Source organism: Sturnira hondurensis, unplaced genomic scaffold, assembly GCF_014824575.4.
Source record: "Sturnira hondurensis isolate 20B ecotype Veracruz unplaced genomic scaffold, ASM1482457v3 Scaffold0001872, whole genome shotgun sequence".
NCBI classification, from domain to species: domain Eukaryota; kingdom Metazoa; phylum Chordata; class Mammalia; order Chiroptera; family Phyllostomidae; genus Sturnira; species Sturnira hondurensis.
In genome coordinates this window covers 32,484,954-32,503,732 of record NW_028074503.1, presented here as the reverse complement: position 1 = coordinate 32,503,732, position 18,779 = coordinate 32,484,954, and the positions used below count along the sequence as shown (strand labels likewise).

Below are 18,779 nucleotides of genomic sequence, written 5' to 3'. Positions count from 1 at the left end.
GACACATGAGAAGCAACCACACCTTGATGTTTCTCTTCCACTCTTTCTCCTTCCCTTCCCCCCCTCTCTAAAAATAAATAGATACATAAAATTAAAAAAAAAAACCAACCAAACACTTCTCACTAACAATGAGTATCTACGAACTGTGCTTTCCTATTATATCCCAACACTGGGTATAAGATCCCTCTGTTTAATTGAAGGAAGCATGGCTTTGAAGCTCACAGGCAGCATAAGATATTGGTGAGGATTAAATAAATCAGTATAAAGCCCCGGCTGGTGTGGCTCAGTGGATTGAGCACTGGCCCATGAACCAACAGGCTGATTCCCAGCTGGGGCACACGCCTGGGTTGGAGGCCAGGTCCCCAGTAGGGGATGCCATGAGAGGCAACCACACATTGATGTTTCTCTCCTTCCCTTCCTCTCTAAAGACAAAGAAATAAAATCTTTTTAAAAATATTGAAAAAAAACTTTAAAAAATAAGTCAGTACACATAAAACACTTAGAACTGTGCCTGACAAATTAAAAAAGGTTAATTAAATAGTCCTTTCTTGAAATTATTTTTCATATTATAACCTAAACATTTTAAAAATTATGTTTTGTCTCCTTCACTAGAAAACATGGTCATGAAGGGTTGGGACCAGGCTTTTGCCATCTGAGTTCAATCACTGAGAGATATTAAACATTAAGTAAATGAGTTAAGAGACTATTGATGATACAATGGAAGAAGACACAGGAAAAAAGGCGAGGAGGAAGAACTGCTCCCTCTTTATCACGGGCAACGATATACCAGCGCAGCCTCCCCCGAGTCTGGCGACACAGAGGCGCAGAGAAAGGGTAAAAAGCGTGGGGGAGAGTGTGTGCAGTAGAGAGCAACACGCATATTATTTATGGGTGCAGGCACTGAGCTAAGACAGGACCTACCTCATTTACAGTGTATGCCTCCTTAATGTAGTTTAACTCAGTAATTAGGTCGTGATATTCCTTTTTGTGACATGTACTTTGCTATGCGTTAATACCAATGTAAAAACTGATGCCTCTGACCTGCAAAAGCAGTTCAAAGAACTGAAGCTCTCACGCTCCGACAACGCACGAAGCAGCTGAAAGGCACATTTCAGACCACAGGGTGAACACTCACCTGTTGGGTTTATCAAAATGGACTGTGTTGTTACTTGCTGGAGAAGACGGTATTTCTTCTCTTTCTCTCCTGGGTAAAGAGTTTGGGAAACCCTGTTTAGGAACAGTGGAATCAACTTCGTCGGGTTTTGAAAGATGGGTGTCCTTGTTTTCTCCCTCATCTGAACTATTTATAACCGGTTTCTGTCCACTGTCCTCAGAGTCTTTGTGAAGAGACTGATCCAAAGAAGGTTGCACAGAGTTAGCAATCACTGGAATAGCAAAGTGTTCATTTTTGAGAAAGTCCATTTCACTGTAGAAGGAAAGAAAAATTATCCGACAACTTTTAAACACTTAGACAATAGCATAAACCTCATAATGGGTTTAATTCCTTAAAAGTGTAACATTAATAGAAATGGTTTGGCACTGATCAGTCTTTCCCATAGTAGATATGCTGATGCTCCATGTACCTAAAAGCTATAAATTTTTACCAAAGAAGCATAAAAATGGCCTTAGAAACTGCTCTGGATTAACACTTAACTTTGATTGTTCAGTTGCAAAATATGGATGATTCCATCTAACCCCCAGGATTATCATAAGAAATGAAATAATAAGTGATAAATGTGTGTGACACTAATGAGGGGGAATTATTTTACTGATATTAACACAACTCAGGAGAAGTAGAAAAAATCTTTTTTTTTCTTTTTTACCCAGATGTTTCTTTCTAATGAATTGACCATCACATTTCCTAAGCTCTGAAATGGCCAACAGACCACAGAAAGACACTGCTTTAGGCTCCTGCTTGAAACCAGCAGCTTCAGCAAACTGCTGGCCTTGATTCAGGGCCAAAGAAGTAGAAAATATCTTATTCCTTGGTTCTAAGACATAATTGATTATGAGGTCACTACATTGATTTAGTAACATTTTTAGGGGGGGTGTCAGGACATATTAATATGTAAAGCAATTATAAAACTTTCATTCAGAAGTATTATAATGTTAAAAATTATGTTTGATAACTGAAATGCTATTTTTTATAATTTATAATTTATTATTTATAATCTCATGATAAAATTAAGTTTTTTAGAGATGATAATGAAGTACTAACCTTTCAAGTCTTCTGATTTGTTCCATCAAAGACCATTTCTCACTACTTAGTAAACTAATTTTATCTTCTAATTTCTGTACAAGCAAAGAGTTCTAAAATAAAAACGGGAGGAAAAAAAGAAACTCAAGGTCTCATAGTGTGCTTTCATGTACTTTAAGTACTTTCTGTGGACTTGACTAGTTAGTTAACATCGCTCACCTCTACAGTATGAGGGGTTTCCGGGGTTAAAGGAAGGTCGCCTGTAACCGGCGTGAGGGCCTCTAGTTCGTCCTCTTCTACTCCACTGGCCACATCCACAAGGTCTTTTCCAGTCACTTGATGGTTTCCAAAATCTCGGTAGAGTTGCAATAAATCTGGAGGTTTTGGGATGTTTAATCCTACATCATCCCATAATTCAAAATCCTAAATAATAATAATAATAATTTTTAACTCAGGCAATTTCATCATGCAATTTTGAGATTTTACTCTTCATTGCTAATGTCTTAAAAGCTGAACATAATCATAATTTTGTTATATGTTACAAAGAGCTTTATAAAGTTCCAGAGTAACCATTCACATGCAAATACAGTGTCCTGTCATCGTCTTGTCCATTAATACATTAGGATTTAGTATTAACTTGATATCTTACTACTTAGTTATAATTTACATTCATTTGAAAGTGACACATGTGACACTCTCAATCTTTTGCGGGTTTATGAATAGTGGGAATAGCTATTACTGAGGGTTACATGTAAGACAGATATAAGACAGGTATTACAAAAGGGAGAAAATCAGACCCAACTGTAAAATTCCTATCTGTCTCCGCTTATTATTATTGTTATAAATCCACTCAAAACTTAAGCAAGTTATCTGTGAGATGGGTATAATGCCTATCTAAGGCTATAACACAAACCGTGGCTTACACCAACTGCTAAACAAATTCAATCTCTTAAAAAAGTTATGAAATGAATATTACACTACTATTCAAATGACCCTTTATCCACCTATACTCATTATTTATTAGCTATCCACCCTTCCCTGGGACCCAGGGAAAAAATACTGTCACCACTCAGGGAATCTGACAGTGAGGCGCAGGGACACAAAGACAGTGGAGTCTAAGAATCACACACAGTGCGAGTGAAGGATTGTCTGGAATTCAGAGAGGAGTCCGTTCTGCCTGGAGGCAAGGGTGAGGAAAGGCTTCTGGACCTGGTGACCTGGGCACTCTCTGGGGAAAGGAGAGGAACTTCCGAGGCAGATGGCAGCGAAAGCACTGGGGAACTAATTACTGCAGGAGCAAGGGGAGAGATGAGCAGAAACACAAAGCTCTGAAGGAACAAAAAGTGTTCAGGGAGACGCAAGCCCTTCTGTTTATATATGATTATAATGAATAGGCGAAGGGAATGTGATGAGGGAGGAAGAAAAGCTAATAAGAAAGCTGAGGGTAGTTACAATCTTAGAATGGATAAGGGAGAAAAAGCAGAAGGCAGGAGCGGTGACTGGTGTGAAAAACAGGGAGAGATCAGGAAGGTGGACAAGGAGTGTAAACACGGACGCAGCAGGAGCAAGAGGCAAAGTGCAGAGGTGGCCCTGGAGAGGCTGTTCCCTGCGGCGGGGGATGGGCAGGTTGTTAGGAGCCAGGGGGCGTCTGGAATTAAGATGGGGAAATGCGTCATCATCTACTGGGGAAACAGAGGAAACAGCGTCCTCAGTGAATAGGCAAGTTTGATTTGGGGCCAAAAGGACATACTGAAGAGAAGCTGAAAATATACTAAGTTCACTTATGATCAAATAAGTTTCAAATAGCATAAAAGAAAGACAGGATGGGAGGTAAATCAGTCATGAAAGAAAAAACTGGCAGGAGGAAAGCAAAGAGCAGTGTGACAATGACGGACTGTACACAGACACAAGTATGAAAAAACCAACAACGAATATGTACTGTGTTACAGATGCAGACGCCGAGATGAACGGGAGATTATTTTGGCCCTGGCCGGGCAGCTCATTGGCTAGATGGTTATCCCGACACTCCAGGGTGGTGGGTTTGATCCCAGCAGGGCACATACGAGGGTCAACCAATGAGTGCACTGATGACTGGAACAACGTATTAATGTTTCTCTCTCTCTCAAATCAATAAATACAAATTTAAAGAAAAAAAGATTATTTTAGCCTCAGGGAGCTTACAGCCCAGCCAGGGTAACAATAAGTGGCACTAACAGTATAAAATGGGGGAACGCAATAGGAAAAGAAACGGTGAAAAGCCTCAAATTTGGGTCAAGGTCTGAACTGACAAGAGTGAGGGCTTCAGAGCATTGGCTTCAGGCCAGTCGAAATTAGCACTAAATGTTGCTTAATGGTTAACAGACAGGTCACTGATAAACACGTCCACTGCCTTTCTCATAAAGCAGTGTTACTGAGTTATAATTAACATACATAAATCGCACAAGTAAATCCGCAAGCTAATTTAAAATATACAGTGTGCTAGATTGTGACACGTACGCAGCCCCGGACAGACCACCACAATCCAGAAAGTGAACCTGCCCCTCCCAGAGTTCCCCCGGACCCCTCTGCGACTCTTCCCTCTGCCTTGTTCCTAGGCAAACACCGTTCTGTTTCTTTACACTTAGAATTCCCTATGAACGGAACCACACAGTAAGCACACTGTTGTTTTCTTTCATCCAGATTCATGATTTTCTGATTGATGCATGTTGTGTCAATCAGGAGCTCACTCCTCTGTATTTCTGAGTAGTGTTACACCGAAAGGATATGAGAATTTTTTAATCCAATCACGTGCTCTTGGATATTTGGGTTATTTCCCAGATTCATGCAACTACAAATTAAGCTATTATTAATACTGTATAGTCTTTGTGTGAACACATGCTTTCATTTCTCTTGGATCGTAGTATCTAGGAATGATCAGTTCATACAGGTGGTAGATGTTTTAACTTTTGAAAGAAACTACCAGTGTGTTCCAAAGTGACTGTACTCTTTTGCATTCCCTCTAGCAATGAGATTTCCAGTTGCTTAACATCCTTGCCAAGGCTTACTACAGTCTTAATCTTAATACAGGCATGCTAATTAGTGTGCTATGGTATCTCATAGTGATGTAATTTACATTTCCCTAATGATTAAAGGTTGTATTTGCCATCCATGCATGTTCTTTGTGGGAGCATCTGTTTAAATCCTTTGTCCATTCTTTTAAAAATTGGGTTGTTTTCTTACTGAGTTTATAGAGTTCCTTATACATTCTAGATATAAGTCCTTTATCAGGTAAGTTACTTATAAATACTTCACTCAATCTATGGCTTATCTTTTCATTTGTTTCAGAGTGGCTTTCAAAAAGTAGAAGTTAGTAATTTTGATGAGAGCAAATTTGCTGAAAAATGCCATGGTTTTGGAGAGGAAAGGTGTACCTTCCAAGGTTGCAACACATTTTTCCTGTTTTCTTCTAGAAGTCTTACAGCTTTAGAATTTACATTTAAATCTATGGTCTGTTTGAATTAATTTTTGTTTATGGCATGAGGTACGGTTTGAGGTTCATTTTTGGTGAGCATATCAATATCAAAGTGTTTCAGCATCAACTGTTAGAAAAGACTATGCTTTCTGCATTGAATTTATTTTGCATTTTGTAAGAAATCAAAAGATCACCTAATGTAAGTCAATCTCTTCACTCTGTTATGTTCCATTGATCCATTTGTCTACCTTTATGCCAGTAAGACTGTCTTGACTACAATACCTTGAAGTCGGGTAAATCTTCAGTACTTTACATGTTGTTGGAGTTGATATGGTAAAATGGTATGTAGAATTGTTGTAAAATGTTACGTAGAACAACTGAGGAAGTAACTGAACTGCTGTCTCCCGTTGAGAATGCCTGCTTTTGTTCAACTACCCACGGATATTTCATACTAATGGAATATACCTGATTTAAAATGATGGCCTCCTGATTTCTAAATAACAAACTCTTTGGTATTTACTTCCTAATGTGCAAGATTCAAACTAATCCATTAGCACTGAGAAGTCAAAATATTATGGAGTTGAGAGATAACACTAAAATAAGCCATCATTTCTTTGCTAGTGAGATCTTACCAGAAAAAACTGCGGGACATTTGCACAGTGGAATGCTGTGCAACAGAAAGAAGGAACTCCTACCTTCTGCAACAGCACGGGTGGAAGTGGGGAGCATTATGCTAAGTGAACTAAGCCAGCTGGTGAAAGATAAATACCGTATGACCTTGCTTATAACTGGAATCTACTGAACAAAATAAACAAGCAAAACAGAACCAGAGACACAGAAACATGGACTGACAGTGAGCAGAGGGGAGGGAGGAGGGGGATAGTGGTGGGAAGAAGGGGAAGGGAGTAGTCACCATGTCTGAATGGCCTGTGGACAAGGACAACAGTGTGGGGACTGACTGTGGGAGCAGGGGTGGGCGGGGTGGAGAGCTGGGCGGAGGAGGACAAAGGGGGAAAAATTGGGATAATGGCAATAAAATAACAAAAAAACAATTTTATCAGAAAAATAATGAAGTTCTAAAGTTGGCTCATATTAAACAAGATACTACTTATATTCACACTCTTATTCAAGATATCCTTGCACTTGCTATTATCTATTTATCATCTTAACTATTACAGCACTTTTAAAGAGGTTTTTATACATATATATTAAGTATTATTTAAAGGGAAAAAGCCCAGCACATCCTATAAATACATGAAAATCTGAGCAGATTATATGTAGTTGTAAAAAGCTACCAAGAAAGAATGAGAAGTCTTTACGGAAAAAAAAGAAATCTATAAATCGATAGAATCCTATTCTGAGTAGGCATGGAGATACTGTGTGGTAACTTCCCTTACAGAAGTTTAGTATAACTTTAAAAAATTAAAGAAACAAGATAAAAGAGAAATTAAGTACATTTTAAATTAAGAAGGAAATAAATCACTATTAAAAATGTAACTGTACCTGATCATCATTTTCATCTGAAAAGGTTATTGATGTAAGCTTGTAGTTATTCTTCAATAAAAACTCGTTGACTAAGAAGTTTAGAGCTCTCTTTTCAAGAGGTTTGATTGGCTCCTGGAAGCAAGAGAAGATAAAATACCGTTAAGCTTTCCTCCTTCAATACACATGCTACCATTTCACATGGAAGATACTTTGGTACCTGTTGGTCACCTACCTGAATTTCAGGACTTGATTTGTAATTTTTTCGTTCCTGTAAAGGAACTTCATGTTCTGGTGGAAGAAAATATAAATAATATTTTACTACTTTACATTTGAAAATATCTCAGCTACTTCTACATTGTCAAAGAAGGAAAAGTCTCAAAAAAATTTTATGTATACCACCTGCAGCCTTTGTCAGGTTGGCTCGGAGGGCCTGAATGGTCTCCTTGGCTTTCCGTAGTTCAAACTCCAGGACTGGACAGGGATTTGGAATACACACACACAGGCATCCAACCAAGAAAAGGGAAACAAAAATAAAAAAATAAAAAGCAAGGATGGGTATGAAAAAAAAATACAATTTGTATTGAAAACAGAAAGCATGCAATCTTTATGAAACTTGTGAACGCATGCAGCAGAGTTGATTTGCAAGCAAACTGGTGAATGTTTTCCATAGTTTTAGAATTCAGGGGATTACTGATAAAATGTTCTAGCTGTCTGACAAGGAACAGTTCTATTTAAAAACAAAATCTATGGCATACTCTCATCTAGGTAAATGAAAATATTAGTAATCTGGGTGCTTCTGTCACACTCTAGGAAAGGAAATGCAGGACGTGTTCTCGGTAATATAATTTTAGGGGAAAAGACAAAAATTAGATGAAATCCAAGCAAAAATACTTAAAGAAAATCTTAAGATTAAAAAGTAAAATGTATTTTTAAAACCATTATTTAAATAGTATTATAAGTCAATATACAAAAATATTAGTGAATATATCCCTCCATTAAATTGTTGAAGGAATATAGTTTAAATATTTAACAAATGTTGGGAAGCCTATAATTTGTTCTACACAAAAGCATATGATATTTACAAACAAGTATAGATATGTTAACTATGTATCTTTTTTTTAAGTTTCTAAGGGTTTACAGGTTTCATGTTAAGCCAAAAGGGATAAACAGTTTGTCTTTTAATTTCTAATTAAGATAATTCTAAAGCAAAAGATTCAGTACAATTCTAAAAGTGTAGTTATCTACAGATACTAACTAAAATTACTCAGAATTTCAACGTTTCTGATAACTCTTCAAATAGGTGTTTTTTTATGTTAAGAGGTACTACTGAAATGCAAAAAGTTCTCCTTTTAGTGGAGTCTGACTGTAAGATAAACATTAATACTGAAGAAACATTTAAATATGGCTCTGAAAGTGTTCCATCATGAGCAAGACTTAACTGTATGTATCTTAACCGGGAATTCTATTTAAAATATATCAACACTGCTCTAAGATACGAACAAAGCCATTGCAGTGAAGTAAACCTCTAGGAAAATTAAGTCGTCTTTGTCACAGCTAAATACTTTTTAAAATTATAGTATTTAAATAGTTCTGAATAAAAACTAGCAAATTAAGAAAGTTAAATTGCACTTTTTCCCTGATTGACTAATAAACAGAAAAAGAATGGCAAATGAGATGCTATCAGAGACAACAAAGCTATAGAAATATATGGAAAAATCAGGATTCACTCAGTTTGCATATTTTCATTGAAACTTAAGCCATAACCGAATGGCACGTAGTATGTGAAGGCCGACTGTTCTGATGCACAGAATCTCACAGCAACCACACGGAGGCACAACTAAAATCAGACGGCATGGAGGTACTGTTTCTTTTTTGGTCGTCAGCAATGCTGATCTGCAAGCATCTCTGTGCAACGAAGTTAAAATATTTTCCCTAAAACTTACACTTCTGGGAAGTCTTAAGAGTTCGTGTTAAAAGTTAAACTGCACACACTTAGAGTGGAAGGTAAGTACCGAATAGGCTTACTTTTTTTTTAAATTTTCAAACACAAAGTAATTGATTTTGATTTAAAAATACTTAACTATACCTTAAGTAAAATGAGTTCACATATTATGCTTCCAGTATCACAATTTACTAATACATATTGTAGAACAATTGCAGATCAGAAATGCCCTGCACCAGAGACAGAAATATGAAGAAAAAAAAGGAAAAAATGGTTTAAACACAAACTATGAAAAAACTGAAATTTAACTGGTGCAACTATAGGTGACCAAGAGCAAAACACTGAATGATTAAGGCACAGAAAGCCAGAAAAACCCATGTCAGACGGCAAGAATTTAGATTTTTATGCATATCTACATATACACTGCCAAATGTCATTAGAAGTTACCAATGCTTTGAAACAGATCATGTTTATCAAAATGAATTCACTCTGCTGCATGTTTCTTAATATACAATATATAGTTTAAACGACAGCGGCATATCTTTGAAGCTATAGCATTATCTCCATAAAGGACAGTATGATCAACTGCAGTTACATGAGCAAGTTTCACGAGAAAGGTCTGAACAGCTATATTTACACATGTATGAATTTGTCTCTTCTTTCTTAAAAACTATTGGCTTATAGCTCAAAATTAACTATCATGTAAAAAGATACCCTGTACCAAACAACTTTCAAGATTTTTAAAAATATTGTAGTTCTTTATAAAAATGTCTGAGGATGTTTTTAAAGAACACTGTAGGAACCAATGACCCATCCGTTCACTCCACTATAACAACCCTCTGGAAGCCCAGCACCACTGAATGCAATTTTACTGGAACTAAAGTAGTAACTGCAAAGATGTAGGTATATTCTAATAATGCTTATTACAATCTTACCAAAATATTAATGAGCAAGTCAGTATAAGCAACTCCATATTAGTTGAACAGTTATTTCCCAACCAGGGCTGGACAGCGCTGGTGTGATATCAAGGGTACCTGAGGGCTAACAGATCATGGTCTCCTGACCTGGGAGACGCACCACTGACCACGGAAACACCAAAGGTGAAATGTCACATTGCAAAGCAGAAAAGAGTATCAATCCCTTGGTGCCCTAATTTAATACACTACTAATAGTACCTTGAGATACCTGCTAATCTTAGTTCCTTTTGGCACCAAAACGCAAAAGATTATTTTGGAAGACCTGTTTTGTAACACTGATCAGTCACGCATTTTTCATTCCAGTCCCTGTTCAGTTTGGAAGAGTTCAAACCAACCGGGCAGAGTCGCAAACCCCGACATCTCATGGTAGACATAAAATCATCTTCTTTCAAGCACTGGATTTTCTTTTTCTTCTGAATATCAGTAATTAACCTCATAATAAAATACCATTTCCCCAGCTTTAGTACTTATTTTATTATCCCACAAACATTTCTAGGAAAAGGAAAAAAATTTTTAAGACTACAAGTTAGGATAAAAATCTATTCCTAAAATAATATGAAAATCCCAAAAAGTTCCATCAGCACCCCTCCTGGCTTTACAGAATTAAGACAGGCATGACTTTGTAGATAGTGAGAAATAAATAAATGGAAGCAAGATGCAATCTCCACAGTTTGGAGACAGTTAGTTTTCTATAGTCTTCATAACAAAGAAAAATAACCATCGCCAAAACTTAAAAGAAAAAAAATTCTTTCCATTACTGTTTCCCCTTCCCGAGCTCTCTCATAGAGATCCCTCCATCACTCATCTCAAAGGTGCTGGTTCTCAGGGTGATGTCCTTGGCTCTTTCCTACTCTACACACTCCACTGGGATGATATCCACACTCACGGTTTTCTCTATCACCATCTCTAAGGACTCAGAAATCTTTAAACCATTTCCCCAAGATAAAGACCTACCTAATCACCACCTGCACACGCCCACTTGAATGCCTCCTAAATTCTGAATTCAATCCCATCTAAATGAATTTCACCATCTTCCTGACAAATCTGCTCTCCCATCACCCCTTCGATCTCTCTCATTAGTGGTACCACTACCCACCCAGCTGACCCAACAGGAAACCTGGAGTGTACTCTTCACTTACCCCTTGGGTTTCCCCCCACATTAGTTAAAAGTCCAAGCCATAATGATTCCAACCCTGAGTGACCCTCTACATAACCATTCATCTCGGTTGTCTCCGCATTCTATCCTAGTTCAGACCTCTGTGACTTATCATACAAATTACACCAATCTATTATCATAGTAAAGGTTTTCTGCCTTTAAAGTAAGATGTTATTTATTTTATTTTAAATCACAGAAAATCACAAGTAAGATTTAAGTAAGGTTCAATATAAGAAAAACAAAAGTACCATACCAGGGGAGAAATAAATAACAGAAAGACAAGTAGGCTTATTTAACCCTAGTCAAGCTGGATATGTAGGCTGTGGGCCAATAGCTAAGCAATGAGGGTTACCGATGCTGCTTCTCACCCAGGACAGAGGGCAGGTTATCCCCACAGGCAAGAGTCCGAATGCTGTTTGAGGATGTCTAACAGACTGTTTAAGCTTCATAAAGCCTCCCTTTGTCTATTTTTTCTTGATTGTCATCCCCAGAACAGCATAATACCTCAAACACAGAGTAAGCACTCAAATATTTGTTGAATGAATGAGCATAATAATGGATATACTCATTATAATGTATATGCCCATGTATAATAAATCTGAAACATTATGATCTTACCAGTAATGTTTCAGATCTTACCGGTAATGTTTCAGAATGTTCTCATATTCTTTCCCACAAATCAGATAGTGGTTTTGGTAGTTCCCTAGGTCGTAACATAAAAAGTTCAGGTGTGAACTAGAGAATATAATAACAGGTAGAGATATGGGAACAAATAAAGTCAGAGACTCTGATGCTAAAAGATGGATCATGTGAACCTTAGACAGATCCTTATAACTGTGTCCAAAGTACTGAATATTTATTTGCATGAGAGATATAGACATGTTTCAGTAGACATTCCTTGAGGATAAAAACAATCCATTGCATATTTTTATATCCAGTGTATAACATAGTCCTAGCATACTGCAGACGCTCAAAATGCCTAAACTGATCTAAAGAATCTCCATCACAATATGAAGAAAACTTCAAAATTTAAGAGGTGCACACAGCAGGTGCTCAATAAACAGTTGTTCATTTACAGATCTCTTCCTTTTTGAAAGAACACTACAGAGACTTGAAAAACATCAGACTTTTAAATCTAGGGAAATGATGGTAAGAATGATGCTGAAAACAAATGTATCTACCATCTGATAAACAATAACAGAAGATTAAAGGTTGGAGCATGCCCCACATTTGCATGGTGGGCCAGTGAACTCAAGACTTGTGTTATCTGTAACCTCCTTCTGCCCAAGACTGGTACAGAAAAATAATAAAGAGATTTTTGTTCTTTCTTTCTCTTAGATGTACCCGTGATTCAATGACAGAAGGCAGGGACATGAATTACCTTTTGGGGTTACTGGTCTTTTGATATAAGCTTTTAAGTTACTACCAATGGTTAGCGAAGAGTCACTTTATGGAAATGGAAATTGTGATTAATTAAAACTGTTTTGTAAAGTTTCACCCACATATCACACATCTGATTCAGTAATAAGCAATAGTACAAAAGCACTGGAAGTCTGAAAGCTATTCACTGAGAACATGTTTTCCTTCCCTCTTCCAAAGAAGATGAAAGAGCATGTATTTCTGTACTAGCATCATGGAGTAACCACGCATTACTCCATGTCCCCAACATAGAGACCGAGTAGAACCCCTAGATTTAAACCCTAGATTTAAAATAAAAGGTAAGCTCCCGCTGCAGCACACCGAAGGCAGACTCCATCCCTGACCTCCTGCTGAGATCCGGCCTTTCATCACTTCACAGGCCACTGACCATGGCAAACACCTTGTGATCACCCCTGGGTTGACCTCCGGCAGATGACAACCGCGAAACAATGGACTCCATCCTCATGCCCCAGTGCCACGCCACCCCGAGGTCCCTGAGGCCACTGCCCACAAGAACCCCCAGGGAGCACCACTCCCCTTTTCTGGTCAGCTCCCTTGTGTACAAGCTCTCTTCCACAAAGTGCTTGAAAAAAGTATAACTAACTAACTAAATAAATAAATAAAACGGTGAAAACTATAATGTACTTGAAACATTGCATTCTTAGTTTCTTGATTATGACATTTTCTTTTAAATCAACAATGCTGCCCTGGCTGGTGTAGCTCAGTGGATTGAGCACAGGCCTGCGAACCACATGATCGTGGTTAGGTTCCTAGTCAGGGCACATGCCTGGGTTGCAGGCTGGTTCCCTGCAGGCCAACTCCCAGCAGGGGACGCAGGAAAGGCAACCAGACATTGATGTTTCTCTCCCTCTCTCCTTCCCCTCTAAAGGTAAATAAATAAAATTTTAATTAAAAAAACAAATCAATAATGCTTCCCCTAATTAGAAATACTAAAATGCCTAAATAATGAGAATGATGAATCTCTTAAATCTAACTAAATCTAAAATTTAGATTTTCAAATGCAAAAAAGAAAAAATATATATTTAGATGTCCAATTTCTGGGTAGAAGTTATTTTCTAATATGGGACCATTTGAACAGTAACACAATACATAAAACTAGATGTATCTGGTTACTCTTGATAAACCAAAAGGCCATGTGTTGAATATTTAATATATAGCAAAATATATAATATATAATATTCACTATATAATTATATATAGCATGCTACTTAAAATGGCATAACTCAGTCCTAAAGTCATTCAAATAATTTCCACTTGATTTGTGAATTTTTAGATATCACTGATGTGACTTGCCGTTTTGAAACACTTGTCAATTAATAATGCTTGTGACGACTCATGATTTGATGTGGAGAACCGCATTAAGCTCTTCTACTCGCATCCCCATTCAAACGGTGTTGCTATCGCTTACATTGCTGAACCTTCTCTTAGCTTCTGTTGAACTAAAACCAACTACCTCATTTTGAACTCATATAATACTCTCTGAGGCTTTTAATATTCAGTATCTTCATTCTCAAGCAAAGACTACAAACCATATAATGCAACACCGTTTTTACTCAGGTCAAACCTCATTCTTCACGCTAAGGAACAGCACTTGGTCCAGCAAACAGTGGGCTCTGCTGCCGGGCCGTCGGCCATTCAGTCCTAGGATTTCTGCCATGAGCATGTATTTCTGCCACTGACGTCCTCACCGGTCACTCTACATGCCTCAGTTTCCGGGAGAGGACGGTGGTAATCTTATTACATTCGGGACAGTGTTTAGAATGCAGCAAGTCCTGTATAAAAATCAGCACTTGCTTTTATTCAAAATGACCGTGACAGGTAGGTTTTAACAAACTCATCCCAGTAAATGGAAGAAAAATCCGACAGCGTTGGTCAAGAGAAGCATCCATATCGTGGGGTTCCCTGACTCCACAGGCCCCATCTGTCCTGCGTGGCACCTCTCTTGTTCCAGGAGAGCCCACCTTGTAGTGGAGATCAAAATACTTAACTGGTGTCTGTCTGTTCTCCCCATGTCCGTCCCAGCCTAATCAGACATACTAAAATGCCTAAATAATGTCCTATGAAACCTACAATTCCTACAAGGCACTCACGAATGACTTCAATGGCAGCAGTGGCAGTTTCGAGGCAGCAGAAAGCTGCGACACATCTGACCCTTAGAGAGCCAGCACTGCTACTCTGGCAGTTCCAGGGGGACAACTGGCAGAATAGGGTACCAACTGGTCTTCTGAGGCCTCTCCAGATCCAATGGTGATGCTTAGAAGGCAGAACTAGAGGGAGGGTGGGCAGGAGGAGGAGACTAGAATGAGTAACCAAGCAACCAGAAAGAATGCTGTTGGTCTTCTTATTGGAGGTCCCTGCTGTACCTAGCATTAACCCTCTCTTTTCTGGATCACAGGAAAGTCAGAAGTTTCTGGAGAGATGCTGTGACAGGGAATACCTGGGGAACTCAAGACGAAGTTTTATTCAACAATCAGTATTCAACTATTTGAATCAATTCTCATAGAGCTGCACGGGCATACAGCCCCTGAGTATGAGCCCTGGTTTGGAGAGTCAAAGGAAGGTGAAGGCCGAGGCTCAACTACCTTCGCACCACATTCTGGCCAACTTAAAGCTGTTTTACACCAGGTTTAGAACTACACGCTTGTCCACTGCTGGCTGCGAGAACTCAGGAAATTGCAGGAGTGCACAGTCAGACCCAGCACCACTGGAAGGGGATGTTAGGGGCTGGGATGCTCCCTGCAGCCAATAAATCAGCAAAGTAATTTTGTACAACTATATAATTATATAATTATATTAACATACCAAGTTGTAGAAGAAAAAGAATTCCTCGAGTCATTTCCTAATTTCTGCAATGTCAAAGAATCCAAATCTGTCTTTACGATCTTACTCACCTGCCACTCTCTCATCTGTTTCCCTGTTACCGTCATCTGAGTATCTTGCAAAGTCTAAAGAATCGAGAGTACTGATGCTCCCAGCTCTATCTGTAATAAAGAGGAAGGTAAACAATGAACAGATTTATCAAACTGTAGTGGAAATCAATTTCCTACAATTATTTCCAGTTAACAAATAAAACTATGATTCTAACAACTGGAATTCTATTAGAGCAATAAACTGAGGTAAAAATACTCATACAAAAAACCTCATGTTTCCCTGCCCAAATTTCTGGGTAACTTCTGAATAGTGCACACACAGTGCATATTGCAACCAGTCCATCTAATCAGGAAGGAAGGAAGGAAGGAAGGAAGGAAGGAAGGAAGGAAGGAAGGAAGGAAGGAAGGAAAAAATAAAAATTTGAGCTGCTGCCCAAAGGTTTGCAGATTGAGTCCAACAAGATAATTTCTTGCTAAAAAAAATTAAGTTTGAAAACACAGAACAGAATCCAGTCTCCACAACAGTAATACTCACACTGCCCAACATNAACAGATTTATCAAACTGTAGTGGAAATCAATTTCCTACAATTATTTCCAGTTAACAAATAAAACTATGATTCTAACTGGAATTCTATTAGAGCAATAAACTGAGGTAAAAATACTCATGCCAAAAATACTCATACAAAAAACCTGATGTTTCCCTGCCCAAATTTCTGGGTAACTTCTGAATAGTGCACACACAGTGCATATTGCAACCAGTCCATCTAGTCAGGAAGGAAGGAAGGAAGGAAGGAAGGAAGGAAGGAAGGAAGGAAGGAAGGAAGGAAGGAAAAAATAAAAATTTGAGCTGCTGCCCAAAGGTTTGCAGATTGAGTCCAACAAGATAATTTCTTGCTAAAAAAATTAAGTTTGAAAACACAGAACAGAATCCAGTCTCCACAACAGTAATACTCACACTGCCCAACATACAGTACAAAACTACTTGACATACAACAAGTAAAATGTGAGCCAGTTTCAAGAGAAAATACTGTCAACAGAGATCAATCACAAAATAATCCAGATGCTAGTTAGAATTAGTAGACTGACATTTACAAATAACTATTACAATTATGCCTGGTGAAGTAAAGGAATACTTGCACACAGTGAACAAAAGGAGATGAAATCTTAGCAGAAAAATAGAGACTATAAAAAATACCAGTGGAAACTCTAGAACTGAAAAATGTGTCACCAGACAATTTCCTTCTTATGCGAGCATCATGGAGCACATATATGCAAACCTAGACAGTAACTGCTCCCAGACTGTAAGCCTGCACAGCAGGTCACTGTGCAAAATCAAGTATAAGACAAAAGGATCAAAAGACACAGTAAACCCAAGATGTATGAGGCTTTTTATTTATACGTCATTTGAATAGGTGAAAATGTAAAATGACAGACTGAAATAAACCACTGGCCTATAAATACACCTATCTAGTAAATAACTAATATGATCCATTATAAGATGGAGTTCCTAGATTACTACATAGTACCTAAAATGTTCATTCTTCAAAAATACGTTAATCTAATCACTTTTCTCCAGTGTTTCATACCACACCATAAATGAGAAGTTTACCCTCTAATATAATACACATATTATAAATAATTATAAAAAACAAAGGTGCACAGAAAACTAAACTATCCCAATTCCACTAAAACTGGGGATATGATCAGATATCATTTAAGTTTTCATTTTTAGATATTCTTTTTATGAACTTTTTGCCATGTCTAAGTTGTATAGAGATTCTTATAAAAACAGAATGAATATATATCACTCATATGTAATTTTCTAAAAGCATATTTTAAAAATAAAGCACCTGCCGTATCACTAAGGCTACTGACACATATTTCTTAAACTGCTTTCCAAAGTAAGTACACATAGCAATCGGAGTTCCATCAGCAGCACATAACAGCAGTGGCCAATTATTATTTTTAATCTCACCCATCTAACATACTATATACAATCATATCTTAACTAGGCATCTCTTTGATTGTTTGAAAAGTACATTGGCCCTCTACCTGGTTGGGCGTGTGTGTGAATTTTCTATGCACATTCTTTGACCACGTATCAACATCTTGACTTTCCTGATATATTAGTTTATCTGGCGATTACTGCCCTAACCAGAAACTCCACTTAAGTACCGTACTCTCTGTTGTTAGTCACATGCCTGAGCTACTCATTAGCTATTCTGAAGTCTCTAACCTGTGTATTAGAACATGTACACCAAATAGGGTGAACTTGTATCAGCCAAAATTCTGGTATTGTAATACCATACTACTGATTTTCACGGAATGTTAAGTATTGATGTTGTCGTTTGATTTCAGATAAGTATTTTTTATTATGTTAAGTAGCCATCTGTTAGTTTTCTAATATTTCTTTCTCTTCTTCCTTGTAATATTTGTAATCATACACCAAAGCACAGTTACAGCCTACTTGATCACTACACATTAACACTGCATTACACCCTGAAAGAAATCATCTATGAAGCAGGGAAAGTCCTCGGGGAAAGAAAACAGTTTAATTTTATTAAACACAATTTAATATATTGAAAACTATATTCCAAATTTTTTTAGTTTCAAGCCAATGACTTTATATTCTCTAAGAAAAAGAGTTCTGATACTTTTTAAATAACAGTAACTATGATGTAATAAAATTAATGTCCTAATTCATTAAAACGTATTTCACCATGTCAGAAGAAAAAATTGTTTATGGAAGAAAGTAATTTACACTTTTATTGGACTGACCGATTAAGAGATTTTGTCAATAAAATGTACTTTGGATTTTAAAACAACTAGAAGGCAACATGACGGCTCCAAGATAAATATGCTTCTTTAGACGCAGCTATAATTTTCTTCCAGGGCAAACAAATGCCTTGCCAAATACTCCAATATAAAGGAAGAGTTTGGAAAAATTAGCTTCTTTCATTGAGAAAGAAGCTACCATATGCTAATGTGAATATACCAGCATTTCTTCAAATTCCAGAATTATATAACTTCTTAATAATAATTCGTTTTATAACTCAGAAACTGCATGATCAGGGACTTTCATCACAGTTTGCAAATTGGTCTGATTTTATAAATCAATACTTAAGTCGTCTTATTTATATTTACTCCTAATACCTTAGTACTGATGACAGAACGAGCTTTTGCAATAGTTAAAAAAATTAGTCTCAGACCCTTGAGAAGGTATCTTTTATTGACATTATATAGCACTTTCAAAGTTAATG

General features: G+C 37.4%; 1 protein-coding gene and 1 non-coding gene across 8 annotated transcripts in view; both read right to left on the bottom strand.

The window, feature by feature from the left end:
• Nucleotides 1-18,779, bottom strand: part of RELCH (RAB11 binding and LisH domain, coiled-coil and HEAT repeat containing) — an 89,661-nt gene that overhangs the window by 60,056 nt on the left and 10,826 nt on the right. For 5 of the 7 annotated variants that reach the window (XM_037035354.1, XM_037035360.1, XM_037035364.1 and 2 more), the window contains exons 2-8: nt 15,540-15,629; nt 7,530-7,604; nt 7,366-7,421; nt 7,152-7,265; nt 2,417-2,620; nt 2,219-2,310; nt 1,136-1,426 (exon numbers count right to left, since the gene is read on the bottom strand). In XM_037035354.1, coding sequence (XP_036891249.1) covers nt 1,136-1,426; nt 2,219-2,310; nt 2,417-2,620; nt 7,152-7,265; nt 7,366-7,421; nt 7,530-7,604; nt 15,540-15,629 — 922 coding nt within the window. The remainder of the gene's footprint in view (nt 1-1,135; nt 1,427-2,218; nt 2,311-2,416; nt 2,621-7,151; nt 7,266-7,365; nt 7,422-7,529; nt 7,605-15,539; nt 15,630-18,779) is intronic. The other 2 variants (XM_037035362.1, XM_037035363.1) reach the window with 1 other exon arrangement.
• On the bottom strand, nt 1,826-1,962 carry LOC118980527 (small nucleolar RNA SNORA2/SNORA34 family). Its single transcript, XR_005065116.1, has one exon. It is a non-coding gene; the product is annotated as a small nucleolar RNA SNORA2/SNORA34 family (small nucleolar RNA).